General features: G+C 39.1%; 2 protein-coding genes across 5 annotated transcripts in view; one reads left to right on the plus strand and one right to left on the minus strand.

Annotated features, from left to right (window-relative positions):
• SEC24D (SEC24 homolog D, COPII coat complex component) overlaps positions 1-18,072 on the minus strand; it is a 57,193-nt gene extending 39,121 nt beyond the window's left edge. For 2 of the 4 annotated variants that reach the window (XM_082282477.1, XM_082282474.1), the window contains exons 1-3: positions 17,933-18,072; positions 11,150-11,242; positions 335-517 (exon numbers count right to left, since the gene is read on the minus strand). In XM_082282477.1, coding sequence (XP_082138603.1) covers positions 335-473 — 139 coding nt within the window. In that variant the 5' untranslated portion in view covers positions 474-517; positions 11,150-11,242; positions 17,933-18,072. Of the gene's footprint in view, positions 1-334; positions 518-3,581; positions 3,693-3,762; positions 3,807-11,149; positions 11,243-17,932 lie in introns of those variants that run through there. The other 2 variants (XM_082282475.1, XM_082282476.1) reach the window with 2 other exon arrangements.
• A 54-nt stretch (positions 18,073-18,126) lies between these two features.
• The window catches only part of SYNPO2 (synaptopodin 2), a gene marked incomplete at its 3' end in the record, with an annotated part of 74,517 nt that continues 69,316 nt past the window's right edge, over positions 18,127-23,327 (plus strand). The window contains exon 1 of the mRNA XM_082282473.1: positions 18,127-18,282. Within this exon, the coding sequence (XP_082138599.1) occupies positions 18,154-18,282 (129 nt within the window). The 5' untranslated portion in view covers positions 18,127-18,153. The remainder of the gene's footprint in view (positions 18,283-23,327) is intronic.

Genomic DNA, 23,327 nt, shown 5'->3' on the forward strand with positions numbered 1-23,327 from the left:
AGCAGCCTTTCAAACTGTATTTCTTGAACTCTTTTTCCCTTTAAATTATTCTAACATTAAAAAATTATCAGGTATGGAAACCAGTATTTTCCCCAAGTGTTCTAATAAGTCAATTACCAGAAGCATTTCTATCAGAATTCTGACTATATTCTGCATTTGATTACAGTAACACAACTCCTGCTGTCTTTAATACGAAGTTTCAGAGAAACTGGGTAAAACTTTTTTCTATTTCCTGTTGCAGTATCAGTGTAAAACTTACACAAGGTAGAAAGAAATGCAAAACACCTTCATAGAAAAGCAGATTCTGAAAACAAATTTTAAGCCAAAATAATACCTGGCTGAGGTGTTGAGTATGAGGAGTTAGGATCCCCATAATGTCCATAATGAATTGAAGAATTAGGTGGTCCAAAACGTCCTATTCCTGGCTGGGATTGGGAATATGGAGGAGCTGCAACATAACCTTGTTGACTCATGATGGCAATTTTCTCATTCCAAGTATTGTGTCCTCTTCAGGAATCTGCAAAACGAAAAATGACACCTGCCACTATTCATCACTCTCTGTGCATTTTAAAAGACTGTGAATTGTATTCCCTCCCAAAAAGATAAAAGACACATTTGAAGGCAAAAAAATGACCTGAAGTCAGGGGCAAAAAATAGTTTTGCTTGATAGCTTAGTTTTCTCAGCATTACCATGTACTGCATTTAAATAGGATTCATATCGCCTAAGCCCACGGAGAGAACTGTAAGCAGTGGATGTGCAGATGGAAAAAACTCTCAAAGGAAAGTCCCAAACTACTCCTTTTACCAGGAGAACCTTGACTTCAACTACACATGGAAAATACACTTTGAATCCTGCTCCCCAAATACCAGCCATCCCAAAGAACATAGAACACGCCGAAAAATCAGGAAAGGCAAAATGACCAGAGTAGAAAACTCCCCTATTAAATCCTTCTCCTGTGCTAGCACACCTTATTTTAGAGATGTTTTCCACCAAACCTTTTACAAACCTTCAACATCAGCCCCACTGATGTGGCAAGTGATGGAAGATTCCTTGCTTTTGATGCTGGTGAAACAGAGAATAAAGTACAGGATAGAGAGAGCTCCTATTTCTGGTTGTCTTCTGCATTACTGGCCCAGGCCTGAGCAGCCTTTTTACTCCAGAACTCCACAGTGTGACGAAAATGAGCACAATATATTCCACAAGGGAGAGTTAAGGCAGTATGGCCCCAGCACTGCATGTTGCACTTGCTGTTATCAGGTATCTTTTCCCTAAGCTTTCACATCTTGATCCTGTGGTTGTTAAAGAAAATGAAACAAGCAAAATGCAGCATTTGGAAAAAAGCAATTCAAAAAGGGTTTTCTAATGAGAGTATTCACAAGACACATAATTTCTTTCTTGTGGTCTGATTTTGTTAAACAGGACAGAGTAACATTTTAGAAAACTTTCAGGAAACAGCGCCCTGATAATTGCCATCATTTCCAGAAGCAGAAAATCTGAAGAATCCTGCACTGCCAAACCATATGATTGTATTTCACCAGATTAGTTTTCAGATATAGTGCCCTTGCCACGAAGGGATCTGAAAAGTCATTAAGGTTGTACACTCTGCAGCCTTGATAATGAGCTTCCTCTTTTGCACGCAAGAACTTCTACTTCAGTAACAGAATGAATTTAATAATAACAGAATTTCACTTTCTTGAGGCCCAAAGTAAACTGTTATGAGAAATGCTGAGGATCCAAACTCTGAATGAGCATTTGCTACTCCTGTAGAGTCCCAAGCACACAGGCCAGGCATCCCCAAAGAACTAAAGACACACAACATAAATTAGCATTTCAGGTGTTAAGTGTTCCTTTCAAATAGCTTTCCCAACAATCTGTACTTTACATTCTTAAGCTCAAGCTGTGAAGTCATCTTTAAACATGGAAACTGGACGAAATTAAATCACAAATTGTGCTCCAGAAGCACACACAAAAGCACCTCAAAATTATATCTCCAAGAACACACAGATAAATTTATGCTGCACTGGGACACGTCAGTAGAGAAAAGTTATCCCTATCAGAAAGCCCACTCCTAGGCTTCTCATATTAAACAGATATTTCTGAAGAAAAAAACCTCAACAGTTTTACTGATCATCCATGTCAAACATGAAACCACTCTGAGCTGTCTACAGGGCCTGGCCCTCCCCACACACGGCCCATGTAACCCACTAAACCACACTCTTCAATGCAGCACAAGATTTCTCAGTTGCAGTTGTTAACTGCTTCTGGGAGTTAATCCTATGGAGTTTTTTCCTATTTATTAGTTAAAAAGGTAAACACAGGGAGAAGAAAGAAAAATGTTTAATCAGAGGCTTGGTGCTTGCCAGCTGTACCTTCTTCCTTCCCCCACCTCCATCAGAAAAGACGTGGCAGTGAGAACTTTAGTTCTTCCAAAAGCCACTAAATTAGCATTACATTACCGACACACCGGTATATACATACATGTGTTTTATATCTATATAAAGGAAGAGATTTTCACTTAGAGGCAGCTGCAACAACCAGCACCTTAAGCTGCAAGAGCATTCAGAGGAAATTACTTCCTCCACAGCTTACTCACACACACACAAAAAAAAAAATCTTGCCACGTCAAACTTCCCACAGACAGTACAAACACACAGAGGTTGTGCTGAAGTGAGACAAGAGCTCTAATCATAGACAAAATAATACAAGTTTTTCGAACACAGTTCCAGATTCTATTTAGCACCAAGGATATTTAATCTCTTCTCAGGATAGGTATATGTACCAACTATCACAAATGAGTGTTTTAAGGTCGCCTGAAGAATTATGAGCATTTCAGAAATTATGCTGTGGGGGAGGGTGTGGATGCACCACCACACCATGAAAAGAGTTCACACAGAAGGTCATGAAAACTTTTTTCTCCCTGTTTCAAACAGTAGTTTACCTTATACCCCATAACCTGGGGAACAACACCAGCAGTGAGGAACAGCTGCAGAATTTAATTCATCACTATTACAGAATAGGTTGTCATCTTTTCCAGAGGACTGTACCTAAGCAACACTCTGGTACCTCTGTGAAGATGTAAAATTCAGCTGTGTGCAAGCTGAAGTAAGACAACAGAAAGAGAAACAAAAACAGGCTCGCGTCCTTGGCTCCCTGAAGGAGAAATATTAACTTTGTATTTCTTCGGAGACGCGGTGCTCCCCAACACATCATCCAGGCAGAGGTGCTGTCGCTTCCCACGGCACGCTGCAATCTCAATTTGGGACCCAATCTCGGGGGTGTGCACCTTTATCTACACGGGCTCACGCACGCATAATGGAATATCGCTGCACACACACAGAGAATGCAATATAGCTACATACATATCTTAGGGGGCTTTTTCAGTAATATACAGCGAACTAAGCTATGAAAGCAAAATCTTGATTTCCCCCCATTCAGTGCCAAGCCTGCAAAGCTTTTCTACATTCCTTTACGCATATAACTTTTTCTATCCCCATCGCCTACGAGTTTTAAGCCGCCGTATGGTAAGGTCGCAACAGGTCCGGCCCTGCGCTCGGAGCCACCGCCCGCCCCGCGGCAGTACCTGTGCCTGCCCGGGGCCGCGCTCCGCCGCCGGGTGCTCGCGGCTGGGCGCTGCCCGCTGCCGAGGGCGGCCGGAGCCCCGTGCCCGTGTCCTGCCCGTGTCCTGCCCGTGCCCGGCCCGCCGCTGCCCGCGCTGTCCCCGCGGTGCCGCCTCAGCCGGGGGCGCCCGCTGGGACCGTTACCTGCGGCCGCGCGCCCGCTCCCTCACGCGCCCGAGTGCCACGTCTGAGGCGGCCCGAGCAGGCGGCGCCTGCGCAGTGCGGGCGGCGAGGCCGCGCCCGTGGCCGGGCCGTGCCCTCACGGGCGGGGGCGAAGGGCAGCCCGGGGCGGTCAGTCAAGGACCGTGTTTCTTTTCTGCGCCAGGGGCCGCATCCCTCTCCAAACACGGAGCAGTGCTACAAGCGGGATGCTTTTTTTTTTTCCCTCGTATGTGCTTGAAAAACAGAATCACGTCAAATAGGTTGGAAAAGACCTCTGAGATCATTAAGTCCAACCTATGACCGAACGCTACCACGTCAACTAAACCATGTCCCTCAGTGCCACGTCTAGGCTTTCCCTAAACGCCTCCAGCTCCAGGGACGGTGACTCCGCCACCTCCCTGGGCAGCCCATTCCAGTGCCTAATCGTCCATTCTGTGAGAAATTCTTCCTAATGTCCGACCTAAACCTCCCCTGGAGAAGCTTAAGACAGCGTCCTCTCATACTGTCGTCAGCTGCCTGGTCGAAGACGTACGTGTATATTTACAGCTACATTTTACACATATTTATCTTGCATATCTGTATGTAAAATTATGCCACCTGAATATCTACAGTGAAATATGATGCAGGTACTTTGCCCGTTTGCATACTCCGGTTTTAGTTACTGTTCAAATGCATTTAAAAATGCTGCCTTGGTTACAGGATAGGCAATGTTTTTCTAATTAACAAAGTAGAAACATGGGAGTAACATGAGAGAGATTGGAAGTAACATGAGGAAGATGTATTTGTAAAGTTACTTTTCCTCCCAATCACAAACATGAATTGTGTTAAAGTAAAAAGAAAGGAAAATGGCAGATTAAAAAAAGCAATCACTCAAAGAAGCACAGAATCATAGAATATCCTGAATTGGAAGCGACCCACAAGGATCATCAAAATCCATCTCCTGGCTCTGCACAGGACAACCCCAAGAATCACGCTACAACAGCTGCATAACCCACATGCATCTGGAATTCAGGCTCCAGAGGCTTTCTTATCCTCAATAAGTCTTTTGAAAGTACTAAACAGTTTTACCTAGAGCTATACTTCAGTAATGGCTATGACCTCAAAACAAACTGTCCAAAGCATTCATTACTGTACAAAATAATTTGGAAAAAAAGAAAAAACCACCGTGCCTTTGAAACAGATGTCAAAATGAAGATACACAGTGGCATCTTTTACATGAAAGACTCACTAGAAGCCTCAACAAGCAACACAAAGTAGGCAAAAAAAAAGGCTTGACCTATCTTATTCTTGCTATCCATTAAATAATTGATGGATGTTTAATGGATTCACCATTAAATAATATAAGCTGTTTTTCTGCGTGTTATCAGAGCCAATACTATTGGATATGTCAGGAAAAGTCTAAAACCTTTCAAATCTCCCCCAACTGTCTAATCAGAATGGAAAATTTCATCCCCGAGGTGACAAGCATCAGTTAAACTGGATGTGGTTTTGGCTGCAGGGTATCAGTGACTCTTTCATAAGCAGGATGCAAACCAATGCCTTTCATCATTGCTGTGCTGTAGTTTCAGCCCTAGCCCCTATCTCTTTTCCTGGTTATACAGACACATGGAAGTTATGCAAAACTCTTCTGAAATACCACGCCGCTGAGGAAAAGAATGGGTTTAAGTTTGGACATTCCCTATTTCGCCAGGGAGACAGGCAGCCACTGTCCCACCAGTCCTGCTGTGTCTCGCTCCGAGCTATTAACAGTAAGCTGCTGTGGATAACTCCGCACTGAGGAACCGTGCACTTGCTTGGCCACTGAATACTTACTATCAGATTTCTCCTCCCCGAAATCAGCTCCAGTGAAACCGAAACATGAGATCAGCAAAAGATAGCAAGAAGAAGCCATGGCATTGGCAGTTCTTCCCTTAATTCAGGCCCACTCTGGAAATGGATCAAGATGCCTCTTTTTTTCAAGGATGCCCCTGTTGTCCTTTAGCCTGGCACACTGAGACAAAAGGCATGCAGCATGTCACAGTCTGGATGTTTGGAAGCCACAAGTAGGATTTATCTACAGTTTTCACCCATAAAATTAAAAGTAAATTAAGGTTTTCAGTTTCAGAAACATGGAAACATCATTAAAGATTTAAATGTGTTATTGATGTGGAAAGTAATTTCACAAAAATGAGAACGCAGGATTGCTAAACTATTGTAAGTAATTTTATTAAATCGTTTTAATTAAACTGTACCATAAAATCTGAGAATCAGACTGGGTTTGTTCTCTGTCGTTGTCAGTAATGATGACCTTTTAGGTTAAATTACCTTTCTTAACAGAATCAATTTGGTTGGAAAATTTGTCCTCTAGTGGTACCTATGCAATGCTGCTGAAAACCAATGTGATTTCATATATTTCAGACCTAATTTGGTGAAGTAAATAGAATTTGTCTAAATCCATATGTTTTTTTCTTCTATATTAGAAAACCCAACTAATTCCCTGTCTCTAAAATCTCACTTTTAAAGTTCTCACTACAATTTTTTTCTGTTAGTTCTGAAACTAAGAAAACACATAGCCATCAGCTTGGGAGATTATTGGTTACAGAACCAACACAGGCTCTGTAGAAGGCTAGGTCAAATATTTCAGAGACCATTATTAAATTTATTTTTTAATTATTGCTATTTTTCAAATAATTTGAGATTGGACTGTTCCCAGAAATTACTACTGCACATCTATAAAAGCCCCTGCTGAACAAACTGTGCAGATCTCCTGTCTCTATCTCATAGCACATCACATTAAGACAACGTGTGATTCCAGGAAACCTAAGTCCTGTCCTAACCTTTTCAGTTACAGGATGTCCTTAAAATATGGCCTTGCTACAAGCTGCCAGGAAGAATCAGAATAACCTTTCTCTAGGGGAAGATATGGTCAATATTGGGTATGTTTTTTAAAGAAAAGACGATTTCATCACAAGGAATAGTTCCTAAAACTCCAAGGATTATGCATTTTAAAAGGCACTTCTTTTTGTTGAAACTGTTTTTCTTCTTTTAATTTCATTTGTATGTCCTTCAGACAAAGCTACAGGTTTGCTTTTGCACATCAGAAGGGTCCTAAGAACTATTTACAGAAAAAAAGATTACTTTCTTTTCTTGTCTTGCTTACATATAATCCCTACAATCTTCTTTAATATTTTGCCTACTGTATATTTGAGGTCTATGAAAAACAGCATACAGCTCAGTGTAAAGCGCTTTACAAGAAAAATGGAAATTATATTTCAAAATACTGTATTTGATTAAAATGAAAGCAAAGGCTTTGGTATAAAGAAAACAAATAAAATTTTGAAGTAATTATGTTCTTCTCAAAAAGCAAATCGTGTGTCAGATTAGAAACTGCTACATGAAGAAAAAGAAAAGATGTACTGTTTCAGGAATTAGAACACTACTGTAAGAAGAAACGCATCAGTGTTGTGAGTCAGCTACATTTCTAATACAGAAAGCTAAGCACAGTAGAAACCTGAAAGAGGGTACAGCAGAAGTGAATAGTGATATTTTGATTAGACAGTCTCAAAGGCAATTAGAAAATATTATTGGAAATCACCCTTTAAACACTGCCCTATAGGGAATGAAAACAGCAAAGGGTTTTCAGAATACCAGACTAATGTAGGTGTTGTTATTCAGGGAAAACAACGCAGTAGTGTTAAAATCTTGGGCATACATTCATTGCTGTATATCTTGTAAGTACTCCGTGTTAATAGGGGTACTTAAAAAAGGGCACAGTCCTTCCTGGAGGGACTGTCCACTATAACCCAGTATCGTGGTATGGGGCCACTATAAAGGAAGAATTAATTCCTCACTGGTTTGTTGGTTTTTTTCACTGAGATAACTCAGGCTGTGAATCAGAGCACCCAGAATACAATGGGTCCTGCCCAGTCAGGGAGGCCACTGGGAGGCCATTAGGGATTGCTGAGCACACGGATCATGCCAGCAAATCTCCCTTTTTCCTTCTGCTGCGTGCTGACCTCCCACTCCACAGTGATGGTAAAGCTGTGCTACCCCTCAGGCTGCTTTCAGCACAAAGAGGTCCTAGCTCCTCATGCTCATTAAAAAGTGTTTTTAGATGAGAAGAAGTGTAAATCCAATTGCAGTTCATAAACTTGTATTCTGTTTGTCTGAATTAATCTACAAATTCATTTAGACTGATTATACATTCTATTCCCTGCTGTGAGCTGGGATATTTTGTTGGCTGCTGGTAGCTTTTGAACAGCTGCATTGTTTCACCCTAGAAATGGCTGAATTTTGTTATACCCTGCAGAGGATGGAAGGATTGGGAGTGCTTCACTCCTTCCCTGCCCCAACCCTTTTAAACATCACTGGCAGCTGCTAAGTCCACAATGACAGCCCCTGTTGTCTCCGTGCTCCTTAACTCCTCCAAACAGAAGACAAAAATCGACCACCACAGAGGGCATTCACTGCCTACCTCAGAGACTGTTGGTAGAGTTTACTGGCATTTTGCAAAGCAAAAAATTCTATTTGGGCACGAAAAACTATATGCACAGGAAAGAGTACTTAATGCTATTATTTGCTTAGGAGACACTCTGGGTCTTGAGAGCAGGGCACTTGCCTTAAAGCCAAGGGCCTGACCTTTTGTTAAGTTGGTCCCTGTTAGCTAAAACTACTTTCTTTCCCTGAAACGCAATAAAACAAAAACTTTTATAAAATGCTTTATGGTCCACATGTGGTAAGTTCTATGCAAGCCACACGTTACAAAAGCAAAGGTTCTTTTAAAAAATGGCTGTGGCTGCTTTCTCCAAAAAAAGTACTTTCTGGCTAGTTCAAGCCTCTGGATTTCCCAATATCTGCAAATTGTGAGACTCCTCTGCTTACTCTCCCTGATTGTTGCTATTTTGGTTTCCTAATTAAATCAACATTCTGGCAACTTCATCCAGAACATTTACAGGAGATAGATGTGTTCTGAGAAAACTGCTGTGATGTTTCAGTTGGGGAATTTCAATTATCTTTTTAATTCATTTACTGCTGTCTAAGATGCATGAGAGTGGAAGATTGCACTACCTGTTCTTAACAAAAAAAAAACCCAAGACTTGATTATCCTGCTGTAATTGCTACATAATGAACTGTAACATGAAAACAAAGATGAGGTCTAATTATATTCTGATGAATAATGTATCACTTATAAAGCACTGTGAAAAAACATTAGGCCACCAGTCTGAGAAAGGACAGCAGAAAGTTAAAATGATCCTTTCTGTGTTTGCTTGCTGAATGTATGGAATTTCTCAAACATTGATATATTTCTCTTTTACATTCAAAAGCATCTGAAGCAGCTTTGTTTACATAGGATTTCATTTTATGTTTCCTGCTTGTGTTTAGAATTTCTGATGTATTAGTGGAGTCTTGCTATAGAGCAGTACTCAAATAAACTTACTATCATTAAAAAAGAGTAACTGAGTTAATACTTCATAATAAACTGGCTATTTGATTAAGTTACTTAAGATGCAAATACTCCTATGTTTGTTCTTACTCACACTAACCGTGCTTCTGCTTTATTCTACCATTAATGTAGAAATAAAAAATCTTCTACCTGGGCATGGAAAAATTTACATACAAGAAAAGAATCTCTGTTGCTTGTAAAAATATCAGTCTTGATTACAAACTATTTTTCAAAATACTGGGTTTGTGCTATTTGGATACCTTTAGTATAAAGCATTTGATGCCTTCCCCATGATCAACAAAAAATAAAGATCAGAATTAATTTTTAAAAAAATCCATCGTGTTATTTTTACATCATAGAAGCAACAAAAGGATAGGAGATGCAGCTGGCATTAAACTTAAGAGTAGGAGCAAGATTCTATTTCATGCTTGCTGTCATAACATGCATGGTAGATTTGCACTGTGGAGGCACATAAAACACTTGTTCAATGTTTGCAGACATGAGCAGTTGTCTGGAAAACAGGCAGATCCATGTCAAGGCCAGCTACACAGTACACGAGCACCAAAAGCAGAGGCCTGTACCAAAGGCAGAAGGAGCTGAGAAGTCTGGAAACTGGTTCCTGGCATGAAGATGCAGAGCAACAGGCAAGGCTGCAGGATCAGCAGGGGTTAAGTATCAAGGTGTTTTTGGAGGGCGGATTTTTCCAGTATAATGTGCTCCGCTTGGAAAGGAATTGTTTATCAAAGAGTTGGAATTCTTGTTCCTATTGCCAGGAATGAAGATAGTTGGATTGCTTTTTAATCTATTGCAGTTATTTGGGTGGGGGTAAGATTTCGTGCAGGGAGGTCCTGGTTGTGTCACCTCTGCTTCTCTGGTAAAGCTTAACCAGAACCATTCAGAGGCTGAGTGAGCAATGCTGTTTGCCTTTTGCAGGCAGAACTTGATGCCAAGGCAACTTTTTATGCCCTGTCCTTTTGCCAAATGCTGTAGTTGAAACCACCAACATCAGACCCACCGGGGCAGATGCCGAGCAAAATACTTCACTGTAGTTGTAAAGTGAGTGTTAGAAACTGCTTCACAAACCTTACAGCTTATTTTGTAATACAGAGGAAAGAGGGAAGAAAAGGATACTCCAGAAGGACTCAAACTATCAAACTACAATCAGAGAATTTCAGAAGTTTTTCTATTTCTCAAGGTTTCACTGTATATACAGCAGCTATTTCTCCCATTTTCCAGGCCCAGACCAAAAAATGAGAGTTTTCAAGTGTAAAAACAGAACCCAAACTTCCCAAGACCCATACCGCATTATAACTCAGTTGTTCTCTGTTTCTCCTGTTCTTTTTTTCAGGATGGAAAAATTCATTCTTAGGAGCCTTCCAAGTAACAAACAATACCTGCTTTAAACTGCAATGCAAAAATAGTTGATTTTATGCTGGACTGCAGCCATGCATGTAATTGAGCTCTTTCAAAGCAACAAGTCAAGAGGAGTTAATCACCTCTACACTTGCTAACAGGAAACAAAATTTAAAAGATGAAATCTGATGCAGGTGAGTATTCATCAGACTAATTTTAAATTTTCGTGTTCAATCTTATGTTCCACATTAAGCCATCATTTCAAAATCTAGTCGATTATTTGGGCCTAATCCATATCTCAGCTATGATTAAAATATATTTTCTAACTGAATATGATACGGTTACTCTTGATTAATTTCACTGCAGTACATCAGAGGAGAGTTTAGCATGGTGTATTTCTTTGGCCCAACAAGTTGGCATGAAATGTTCTTTCAACAGCAAGAGGGGAGATCATAAAATCTGACTGTCTAAGATGAACAGATGGATAAAAGGTGTTGTGTTACTTAACTGACACCTTTAAATGACAATTCAAAGAGCAGGATGAAGCATTAGGTCAGAGGTGAGGAAAGTGGAACACCTGCTTGCATTACTTACATGCATGTTCCATTCATGGCTCTTCCAAGCTTTGGGAAAGATCAGTTTTGATTCCCACAGGTTCTGTTAGGAAGAATGTGATGCAGCATCTCCCTGCCAAAAACAGAAAGAAAATTATACATAAATAGTTTTCATTTTACTTTAGAGGCTTTTATCAGTATTTTTCCATCAACTGAAGCCAAAAATGTAGTCATCCCATCTCCTAGGAATCAAAATGAAAGGGAAATAGACACCTAAGAGTCTTTCCAAGTCCCAAGAGTAAATTAGTTCTTGCTTGCTAAAACACAGGAATAAGTAAAACCAGCAGTGAAATGACACCTGGAAACGTGAATTCTAGCCCAAAACCTTACTTTTAGATTAACAAGAAACAGGTAGTAATTCCAGTGTCACAAAATTTTTTTCCATGCTCATAAACCTTGCAGTGAATGTGTTTTACTTTTTCTCACAATAAAATCTTGTAGCTATTTGGTGTATTAGGTTTTGGATGCAATCTGAAATCCTTGTCATTTTGTAAAGGAAAACCTCAAAAGATTTTTGTCCAAGAAGTCCAGGAAGAAAAAGGAGTTTACTTCTCTTCAGCCAGTTTAGGAAAGTATTTCCTGATTATCTGAGACTGGCTGTAGTAGGAACAGGTAGAGCAAACACCAAAAAGACATGAGAGATCTCTTCCTCAAATTCTTATCTCTTTGAGTTATCCATACATTTTTTTGTCTTGTATTTAATGGTGCAGGTCTTTGGCTGCAGAGGGCCTGTGATATGTACATGCTTTGAGAGCTGCTCATTAATCTATCTTCTAACATGTTGTATTGTAGTTACATTCCCTACACACATTTCTATTTACTCTGGTATAATTCAGCAATGCTCAATGCTAACAACATTGCTTCTGTGTTTTGGAGGAATGTGGCTTCTTTTGCCAGTTTATTTGGGGTTTTTTTTCCTCACAATAAATCCATAATTCCTACTGTAGGATGACACTCAGCAACCTAAATGCTGAGAAATACCCTCCTGTACATTTCTCTGTTTCTTCCACTGCACTTCATTTGCCAATCTTGAAGCTGGGGAAAAAAACAAGGAAGTAGAACTACTTCTAAAATTCCAACCCATCACACAGTACCTTGCCTAATAATCCACGTTAGGGATTAAAATTAAAAGCTTTTACTTTAATGGTGAGGAACTGCTCATCATGCCTCCTACGAGTGTGAGCAGAGTTTTCCTGTCTGGCGTTAAAGGTAGCTAAGAATTATATATGACCTGTATGTTTAATTTCTTTTCACTAAGAACTTGGTATTACTGGTTTTGGTACCTTTGCCACTCAATGTCTGTACTTTTAGTGAGCAAATCCTCTTAACTGGCAGTGCACTGCAAAGTTCCTCATACAATCCAAACATCTGGATTTTATTAATTTGTCTTGTAGGACAAGAGAATTTTGATGGGAAAAGATGAAGAGAATCAGCTTTAATGGATGTTAGTTGGAGCCATCCATTTGAACCTTCCATCAATATATTTAATTCACTTTGTCATTTTATACTTCTTTTGAAAATTAAATCCTTTCCATGTGTCTCTGTTCCTTGTTGCTTCTTGAGGCAGGGGAACAAAACTTAAGGGTAGCAATTAAGCAGAAATGTGTTTTTCTACTTCTGTAAGGTTTGGGGGAAATGATGTTTAGATTCGCCTTCAAAATTTGTTTTTACCTTATGTAACTACTGAATTGTAGGACTATGAAACAAGGTATGTTACTAGGCAATGATTTGGGAAAATAACATGTGCTGAGGCACCTGGCATTGCCCAGCTTGCAGAAGCCACTTTAAAAAAAATCACTTGAAGGGATATATTGGAAGAGGTCATCTTCCCTTCATTTGGAAGAGACTGTGTGTCGTGATTTCTTTAGTGGCATGGCTGTGATTTTATCTTTTGTTCCATTAAACCAGCTATATATTTATGAGTGAGGGTTTTTTTCCATGTAATTAACAAAACAAACCAAACCAAACAAAGAAAACCCCACAAAGAACCCACCAAACAAATAAGCACTAGCATTTTTTTCCTTCCCCCCCCCCCCCCCACTGATTCTCCCATTTGGCTAAAATCACATTCTACAATAAATTGGGTAGTTTATTAAATTGCTTACAGATGATACAGTTAAATTTACTAGAAAGCTGTTAAAATAGGTATTATTAGGGGACTAGCTTATGTTGATTTTAATGTGGAGAAGAACAGACATGAAAAAAAAAAGAAATGCAGAAAAAGAAGGAAGTCAGACCATCTGGGTACTTACAGCAGTAAAATGCTGCCCATAAATTAGAGATCGTGATATCCCCTTTCTCTCTGTCTCTTCCTCATTACTAAGGAATGGGTGGAAATGTTTGCATTTTTAAAGAATCCACAGACCTACGATACTACTGTAGGAAACTGTAGGTGAAATGAAAGCTTTGCTTTTATTGCTGGATGAAAAGACAAACGTATGTCTTCTTTCTTCTCACATTTGGAGGATGTCTTCTGAAATCAGCTGCAGAAATACTTGATTTAAATTAGATTTTAGATAAATCCACTTGTAGTAAAACTGTTCAGTATGATAAATTATTATTACAGTAAGAAAAGAAAATATATGGACAAGTGGCAACAGATGAGGCAAAAAAACCTAAGAAGTGGTCACCAAGACCACACAGAGCTTTAAAGGAATTCAAGGCTGAAATAGCTGACCATTACTGAGATTAGAGAGTGCCATTTTTTAACTGAAGTGTTCCAAGAGAGACTCAGAAAACAAGAAGCCTGTCAGCCTGATATCTATCCAAAAAAAGAGGTGGAAGCTGTAATATGGAACAGTGGACATCTGGATAAATATGACTTATCTGGGAAGAGTTAAAAAGGTTTTCATAAAAGGAAGTCCTGCCTCACATAAGGCAGTTCTTTGAGGGGATCAAAAAACACGTGGATAAGGGTGATCTGATTGATCTTGGATTTACAAAAGGCTTTCAACAAATTCCTTCACCAAAGGCTTTTAAGAAAACTAAGCAGCCATACCATAACATGGCTTAGAAGTATAAGGTGCTACACATTGGGGAAAAAACCACTAATTCACATATAAAACTATGGGCTTTGAACTAAGCAGCATCAGACAAGATTTAAAATTTTGAAAGATAATTCCAGGAACATATTAACTCAGCAGTGTCTGAAAAAGCAAATTAGGTGTTAGTAGTGTTTGGTTTAGCAACTAGAGAACAAAATAGATAACGTCATGTTATTGCATAAATCCCAGCTTTGTCTACTGTCTGAAGCCTGTGTGGTGTTGCAGACCCTCATTTCAAAAAGGACTTAGAACTATAGAGGATGTAGAAAAAGAAATGAGGAGAATGAAAGGTGCAAGATAGTTCCTCTATAAAGGATGACTAATTATTCTATTCTATGTTTGAAAAAAGATGGGTCTGTAAAATCAGTGCCTGGGAAGTGTGCCTGGAGATTGCTTGGTCACAGTTTCCCCAATCCATGAACCAGGGGACATCAAATGAATCTGTAGGATCCAGATTCAAGGCAGAGAAAGTGATTCTTTATGTCACTATTTAGTTAGGGATGACTTCCTGCACTAAGCTAAAGATACTAAAAGTTATGTGGGCTCAAGAGGAAACAACACATGAAAGTTCATGGAAGAGAAATTCCTGTTACAAAGTACAGAGCTGCCACATCCAGCTGAGGAAGTCTTTGAGCGGAAGCTGCCTGATGAAAGAAATGCACCATTTTCCATGTTCCACTTTCCATCTGCTATCAGAGACAACATTTCAGGACAGATGGTCTCACTTTGGCTATTCTACAAGTATGGCTATTCCTACCTTATCACAGCTCATCAAGGCTAATATGCTGGGTTTTTTGACTGGCTGTTCTTGAAAGGAGATGAGCAAGGGGAGGTTTGACCTGGAAATCTTTTAATACAGATCTAATCATACAAGATCAGATTAAAGCCAAAGCTTTCCCTGTATTTGGGTGCAGATAGATGTTGAGTGAGTTCTGCCATTTGTCATTTTCCCAGTCCATAGGATTTTTTGGTGACACTGAAGTTTTATCACTTGTTGCCTAGAACTGGATCTTTAGGTTTTAGTGGAACAATGGAGATGGTAGCAGTGGTTAAATGGCTGTAGTTGATATTAGCTTGAGACTTTTCAGTGTAGTTTGAAAATAATCTCAGAATTGATGCAATTTATTTGAGCTCTAGAAATTAGAGAGACCAAAAAGTGATAAACCCTATGACTGACTCCACTTTTATCTTGATGTCCAGTCTCGGACCAGCATTTAGAAATCCCAAAGGAGGCAGGAGTGTACAAAAGGATATGAGTAGTATTAAAGAGCAAAACATGCTGCCAGATAAGCATTTAAGAAATTCATATAGGGCAAATGGGAATTGTTAAGGCCTATGGAATTTTCTTTGTGAGATTAAGACATAGGAAACTTTGGGTCTCCCCATCATGGGAATAGTTTAGTTACAGACTTCAAATGGTTTCCTATCTGCAGAGCAAACAAGAAATTATTCCTTAGAGGGAAGCCGCAACTTGTTTGGAATTGTTGTTGTAAAAATCCCTCAACAAGCTGACTAGATAAAAGCCATTTCTCCTGGTTTTTTCTCTCCTGTCAGGACCACAGCTCTTGTCAGTTCAAGCAAAGAGTCCTATATCACTTTAAATGTACCAGGTTTAAATATCCCCAAAGCTTTGTCATACACCAAAACCAATCAGATCCTGGTGTTCTGACTGGTCATTCTTTCAGCTGAGCAATAACTAATCAAGGTTGTTCTGTTCTAATACTTCATACAGTTCAGTCATATGGTCAAAAGTGATAGAAGCATCTGTATCCAGTACAAATTCCCACCACGTATATGACCATCCTAATGCAGGGGTGATTCTCTTTGTTTTCTGCAATAAGCATATGGAGTTCAGAAACAGAGATCGGATTTGATTATTCCTTTTTACCAAAATCATAAGAGACTAATACAAGCTCAAAACACCCTAACAGTAATTAAGCATTTCATCACCAAGTTGTGACGTTTGAAGGGCTGGTAATTCCGTGATACATTCTCCTAAATCAAAATGTTTAATTTTTGTATTTAAAAGAGTGTCATAGAGCATTTGTTGCAGCTATATACGGACGAATTTTACTGCCATAAAATCTATAAAAACTTGCATTATTAGGTAAAAGGGAGAGAATTTTGTCTAAAGCAAGATTCTGCCTAGGGGAAGATTAAAAATCTGTCTGCTACAGCAACATATCAACATTGCAGGAGATAATAACCAGTTAGCCACCTTGAACTATTTCAAATGAGGTGTCTGCACTCAAAGGTTGTCTAGCAAAGTCCCTCTGAAGGCCATTCCCTTATGGCTTCTCGGATAGTGTTTTCCTTAAGTATTTAATTATATGTCAACCTGTGCTTGTTTTGCTTCTCCAGAGCTGTTGACTTGTAGTCAATAAAGCAAGCACTCTTCCTCCTACTAAATCCTGTTATTGAGAGAATGACATTTTCCTCTGTTTGACTAGGGATCTTGTCTTCACCCAGGCTTTGTGTTGCCTTAGTGTCTTAGAGGACTAATGAAGGACTCAAGCTCCTAAAACCCTGTCTACTTTTTCCAGCCAGAATATTTCAGTTTAACGGAAGATCCTGTCTCTACCTTGGTGTTTTGCCTTTGAAGCATCACTCCAGGGGTCACTTAATTGACAGATACACTGGATAGGTTTAAAGCCTCAGTGGTTACCTGCTACTTAGATGCAAAGTAATGCAATTTAAATGATGAGTGTTTCCTGTTGCCACGACATCTCTGACTGCTTAGAACCAACCAAGTGGAAACACTTCATAGAGGGACCTCAGTGAATTTATGCTGTGAGAATCTGATGCCCCAGTACCCTGGGTCTCAAAGCAAGGGGTGTTTCTTTCAGAAACCCGTTCAGACATTAAAGATGTTTCTGGCCCAGCTGCTGAACACTCTCCTTTAGAACCAGCTTAATTCAAAATGCAGTGTGATTTAAGGCAGGCTACCAGACTTTGGGCTGAGGTGAGTAGGAGTTCATGCTGCCAGTTGTTAACACTCAGCTAGGGGAATATTCATCCTCTGCCAAAGAACTGTCAACTCTTAAACCACCCCAATGAATTTTTTTTTTTTTTTTGTGCTTATAGTAAGGTTCCCCTTTAATGACACAATGCAAATCATCCATTGATAGCATCTGTAGAGGGATCTGATACTTCACTTCACTAACTCTCTTCCCCTCTCTGGTAGGAAAGGCAAAGGGCTGCTTAAGAACAGGTCTTATTAGGGTCCAATAGTAACTCAGGTAATTGCTAAATAGCAGTGCACGTTAAACTATACTGAGGTTAGAGAGAACTAGAAAAAGAAGCAATTCCAAGACAAGAAGACAAGGAAATTATAAAGCTTTTTTCCCTTTTTTTTTTTTTTTTTTGCTTACATGCCTGCAGTGCTGCATAAAGTGCATGCAGAGTAGAGATGAAAATCCTAAAGCCAGTTCAATCTAAATGTGTCAGTTATTCTGAGGATGTATGTGCATCAACAAGTTTGTTTCACTTGAGATTCTGCTTGCTTTGTTTGGAGTAAAAATACAAGAAATGGGTAAATCAGAGTTTAAAACGTCTGGCACCATTTACTAAAGTAAACTTATTTCCCAAATTGTCACAGGGAAATGTACACTTCTTTTTGCTGTTGTTTTGATTTAGCTGTCAGGAGAGTCGTGTTTAAAGCCAGCCTTCCCTGCCTCATGGCCGAGTGTCTTTGTGTGCATTCCCTCAAGTTCACTTACTTTACTTTGAAGGTGGGCTGAGCATCGGAATCTGACGAAAGAGTGGGCTGTGCCCTCCGTCCGAGGGAGCTCTTCCATTCCCCTCAATGATTACATTTGCTCGTGCAGTACACAGCAGCAGCAACAGTGTGGTGCTCTGGGTCTCCAGCTCTGCCCGGCAGACGAATCTCCAGCTCGCTGAACATCTGCAAGCCAAGTTTTTCATGTTGTCCTTTATGTGAATGCTGCCCAACTGCACCAGGAAAATGGGCACAGGGGATTATCTCTGCATTGCTATGAGCGGAGGGGCGCCGTGGGGCTTCAGGCTGCAAGGGGGCAAGGAGCAGAAGCAGCCTTTGCAAATCGCCAAGGTAGGAGCACGACAGAAAGATGTTGTTGCAGTTTTGTGGACACGGGTGACAGCACCACTTTGTTTAAATCCATCCTGCTTCCAGGGAAATGGTTGGTGTGGATCTTGTTGTGATGCTTGTTTGAATTCGCTAGCATGTTTTGCAGAGATTCTACAGGTGCTGATTCTGTTGGTTTCAATAGGATGGGATTATTACTTTTTGGTAGCTTGCAAGTGTTGCCAAAGTTTTGTTAAATGCTGAGTGTTTCACTTGTGACATGATGTGTGCCTTTCAGCTCCTGTTTGCTTTGCTCTGTGGCTTTGAGTGCACTCGGCACAACGCAAAACTCAATCTCATATTAGGAAATGCTGCTTCAGTCATCTATTTATGATAGTTTTTCTACTCTGGTCATAGAATAAATACAGCTTTATCATGAGAAAATGTTCTTACTATTTTGGGAATCCTGCAAAGCATTACACTGACTTATCTCTGGTTTTGGAAAGTTATCCAGTCTTAGAAGCAGCTTTAATAGATGCCAAACGTTCCCTCTTATATTTCATGAGCAACACTGAAAATTACTGGACACTTTATAAATTATCTGCACGTATAGAAGGAGGGCAAGACACACAGTAGAATTATAAATTTATTGACAATAAATTAAAAATAGGAACTGGTAGCCCCAACTTGCAAAAATAATATTTCAAAAGCAGTTTTGTTAAAAATCAGGGCTCACTCCAGGGCAACAGCTTCTCCCCTGGTGCAACAATGAAGATTTGTCACAGTTATTAAGGCTTATGTAACTGTATGGAGCTGCATTCTGTTCTCCTAGACAAGAGGGACAAATTTTGTCCAGAGCTCTGAGCTCAGCAAAATACCACTGGCTGAAACGGTACTGGGACTGATCATCATCCCATGAACTCTGCCTTGTTAAACTGAGGGAGAGAGTTTAAAATGTATCTTATCTCCTTTTAGTATCTTGGTAATGCAGTACACTGAGTGTTTTGGTTTTACTTTGATACAGTATTTTAGATCAGCAGTTTAGTATTTAAGCTGTAACTTTCTCAAGCTGTCAATTAGTTAGTTATTAATTAGTTAACTTTAATTTACTGGATTTGTTCATTTTTTCACAAACAGCAGAAACAATAAATCTACCTCATTTTGTAAGAGAAGGTCCTTTTAGCTCCTCTGTCAAGAAAAGAACATCTTTCACGATTCTTTTCACTTATTTCCAGCCTATCGTATTAACCATATCCAGTAACAGAACTATGACTTATTGAAGGTCTGAATAATTTTTCTCATTCCTGTTGAGTTTTTTATTTGTTTTTTCTATATTTTGCAAAACTTGAACGTGTTCACTTTTTTTCCTACCGTTAGGCAACTGTTGCTGTGCAAGTAAAGCCTCTGATAACAGATGGCAGTGGACTCCTGCCATCTAGTGAAAACTTGTAGCTAGAACTTTAAAAATTGTAAGTAACGGTAAAAGGCAAGTGGCCTTGATTACATAAAACCAAAAGTAAAGAGCACAGCAGTTTGAACACAAGATTCTGACTGAACTTTAGTTTTTCTGATAATGGCCTATTCAAGGACGGTGGGTTTTTTTCATATTTGCATCCTAGGCTGGGGCACTTAAGTCTGGGTTCTGTTTTAGGACTAAAGTTGGGACTTGATATACACAGGAACAGTTGTGCCTTACTTCTAACGGGAAAATCCCCAGGAAAATATACCCACATTTAGAAAAATAACAATATGTATTTTTAGAAAAAAACCACTGGTACAAGTTTGTTTTCCTGTAAATGGAAGTGAAGGCTTCAGCAGGGTTGCTTACCTTTGTTAGAGCAGAGGGAAGGGCACTCAGTCTCTGGTCATGAGTGGAGAACTGATTGTGATACACATCTAAAGGGGAGATGGATGTGAAATGGAGGGAAATGAGACAATCCATTAAAACATGTCAGGACATAAAATTCCCAAATTCACACTTACCTACTCTCTGATAAAGGAAACATATTGTTTTTAAAGCTGATGGAATAAGTCACTGCAGTTCACTGCGAGAAGCAGCTTTTACCAGTTTGTTTTGTGCCTTTTAAAATAGTTTTATTAAATTTATAAAGAATATGTAAACCATCCCCCCCCCCCACTGCCTAACTCCTAAAGCATATATTCAAATAGCATTCCCACAGAAATCCATGAGAGTTTTGCCTGGAGTATAAATTATTTTCTTCCATTACCATGCAAAGTGTTAATGGAGAGATAAAGACAAACCTTTTACCAAAAACTATCTCGGTACTTTTTCACAAGCACTTTTGCAGATAAAATAGACAATTTCCATCAGCAAATAATTTTACAACCACTAAATTAGATTCAAGACTTTTCAGTAACTTTAGTTAGAGTGAGATTGCAACAAATGGATTTTTCTAAAGTATGAGAAAGTATCATTCTGTTTGTCCATTTAAAACCCTTATTCAAAACATAAATTTGACTCATTTTCTGTAAAAACATAAAAAGTGTTTAACAACTCTCCTCCTCTAAACCCTGGCTGTGTACACCAACTTACTTTGTGAAGTCCAGTAATGTTGCAAATACTTCATAAAAACTTTTTTTCAGTTTAAAAAAATTTGCATGTTCTATATACTGTCCCAATATAACAGAAGGGCTTTAAAAGGAAATATTTTAAATACTATGCCCAAAGACATACATGCTAAGAAGGTTATCTAATAAATGGATGTTATTTAAAAAAAAAAGTTTAATCATGAGTCCAAAGCTAAGGAAAACAGTGGTTATGTGCATCCCTTCACTAAATTGTGTCAGTGCTGGCCTGTAGGATGGCTGTCCCAAAGCAGGAGATGGGAAATCTCAGTGTAGAAGTGACCCTAGAAGGATAAGAATTCAAAATATATAAAAGCAAAGCAACACATGATGTCCTTTCCATTTTACCATGGGATATATGAAAGAATATTTTTTTATTAATATCATTGTGGGTTTTTTCTTGAAAATATCTTTGCAGTTTTTAATTTAAAATACATAAAAAATAATGGCTGGTTTTCTGAATAGCATTTGAAAGAAAGTCCTGTGATTTTTTCTATTAATACTTAACAATGAACTATGAACATAGTTTGTTATAACTATGTTATATACAGTGAAGTTATATCCTTTAAGAAGCATCTCTTTTACAACTGGTAATTTAATGGAGTTGTCCTATAGATGATTTAGATTTATATTCAACTGCAATGTGACTATTAAATTATCTTTGCAGGAGAGGTACATTATTCTCAGCATATTTGTTACCTGCACTAAACATAATTTGATGAACTCTTTGTATCTGTCAAAGTCTTGGTAATTTAAGTTTGGGAACTTAACCAAATAGTTCTAATACTTAAGGGAGGCAAGTTGCATGATTCAGATGTATAAGCACTTCAAAGGAAGTTCAGATTAGTATCCTAAAAGTAAAACTGAACAGATGCTTGCAAGGAGGCTTCTGCTGCTGCTTCCCAAATTGTAGCTTTACCTTTGGCTTAGTAATGACATGAGACAAACGGCTGCGTGGTCATTTTAGACTGGTGCCTTTGTCCATCAACGTGCTCAGATTTCAAGTCTCAGTTTCATCATTTTGGATTCACTGGAACTTGAAACAGAAAGTGAAACTCAAAGACTTGTGAACAACCTGAACCAACAGTGTGAAAAGTGGTGTCTGAACATGATTACTTAATACTGGATGTAAACAGAGGCGGGTTGTGTTGTGGTAGTTTGGCTTTTTCTCTGCATTTATCCAAAATACTTGACACATACCCCAAGAGGTTCTCATCAAGCTGACCTCTACACTTTGTCTAGCAGAAAAAAAAAAAACGGGGTGAGACATGTTAGTGCAGATATGCTTTGGATCCTGAGGTAAGGCAAAGCACATCACAGTCACATACATATGTATAATGTATATATTAGCAAACAGTTGGTCTATCCACGAAAGACATCACAGCTGCTGGGCTTAAGGAAACCTTTTAAAGTTGTTATCATGCTCTTACATTGTCATCCCTGGCAAGTGCTTACACTTGCAGGCAGGTAAATGAGGTTAGTAAAAGCAGGATTTTCTGCTCCACCACTGTTTGGAATTGCAGTTCTCAGTGTGCTGGATGAAGGCTCAGCACTGCGCTGACACGACCCTGCTGATACTGCCTTGTTTTTATCACTTGACATTTCAAGCAGGATTTGAACTCAACTTTATGCAATAGCAATCAGCAGAACAAGCCATGTTTAAAACATGCTGGTTGAACTTTGGCAGCAAAGGAGGGGAGTTTAGAGTCAACCTACATGATTTTAAACACAACTTGCCTTACTTGGCCTGTATTTAAAACTGTTTGTTTAAATTTGCTGGCTAATACATTTCCAAACATAGTTTGTTTCTGCAGCCTGGACAGACTCTTATTCTCAAATTCACCCTTCAAACCATCTGACACAGCTGGTATTTGCTGATATTCGGAAAACCCCATAAGGCATATTTACATATTCTTTTACACAAGGAGTTATGTGGAAAGTTGTGGGTTTATCTATCTCTTCTGGAGAGGATTTTGACTGTGTTACAAGCCTTGACCCAATTAAATAACCAATACATTTTTGGATGTGTTTAGATGACATAATTCAGCTTTTATTTAAGTAACTTATAAAACTTCCATTGACAGACTGGAAGATGCTGGGCTTTATGGAGGTTAAGTTAATTTATTTTGCAAAATAGAGGAACAAAGTAAGGTTCCCCAAATCTAGCTAAAATAGACCACTGGTAAATAACTGTTCTGAAAAATCTGCAAGTGCTAGTTAGAAAAGTAATGAAGAAAAAATATTCATACACCTTAACCACCAAAGGTTTACATGTTCTTCTAAAGGTTAGGGCTCTGTGTTCCCTACTTTCAAACTTTTGCATTCCAGCCATTGTGCCAGTGGAAATGTTTAGTACTGGAGTCCCATCTAGTTGTTTAAAAGCTGCCCGCTGAACAAGCACATGAGTGTATACCCTGTTTTGGATATACAGGACTACACACCAAACTGCTTTTGGCATGCTTCCTACAGTATTTAGGCAAACA

Source organism: Coloeus monedula (assembly GCF_965178545.1).
Source record: "Coloeus monedula genome assembly, chromosome: 5".
Lineage (NCBI taxonomy): Eukaryota > Metazoa > Chordata > Aves > Passeriformes > Corvidae > Coloeus > Coloeus monedula.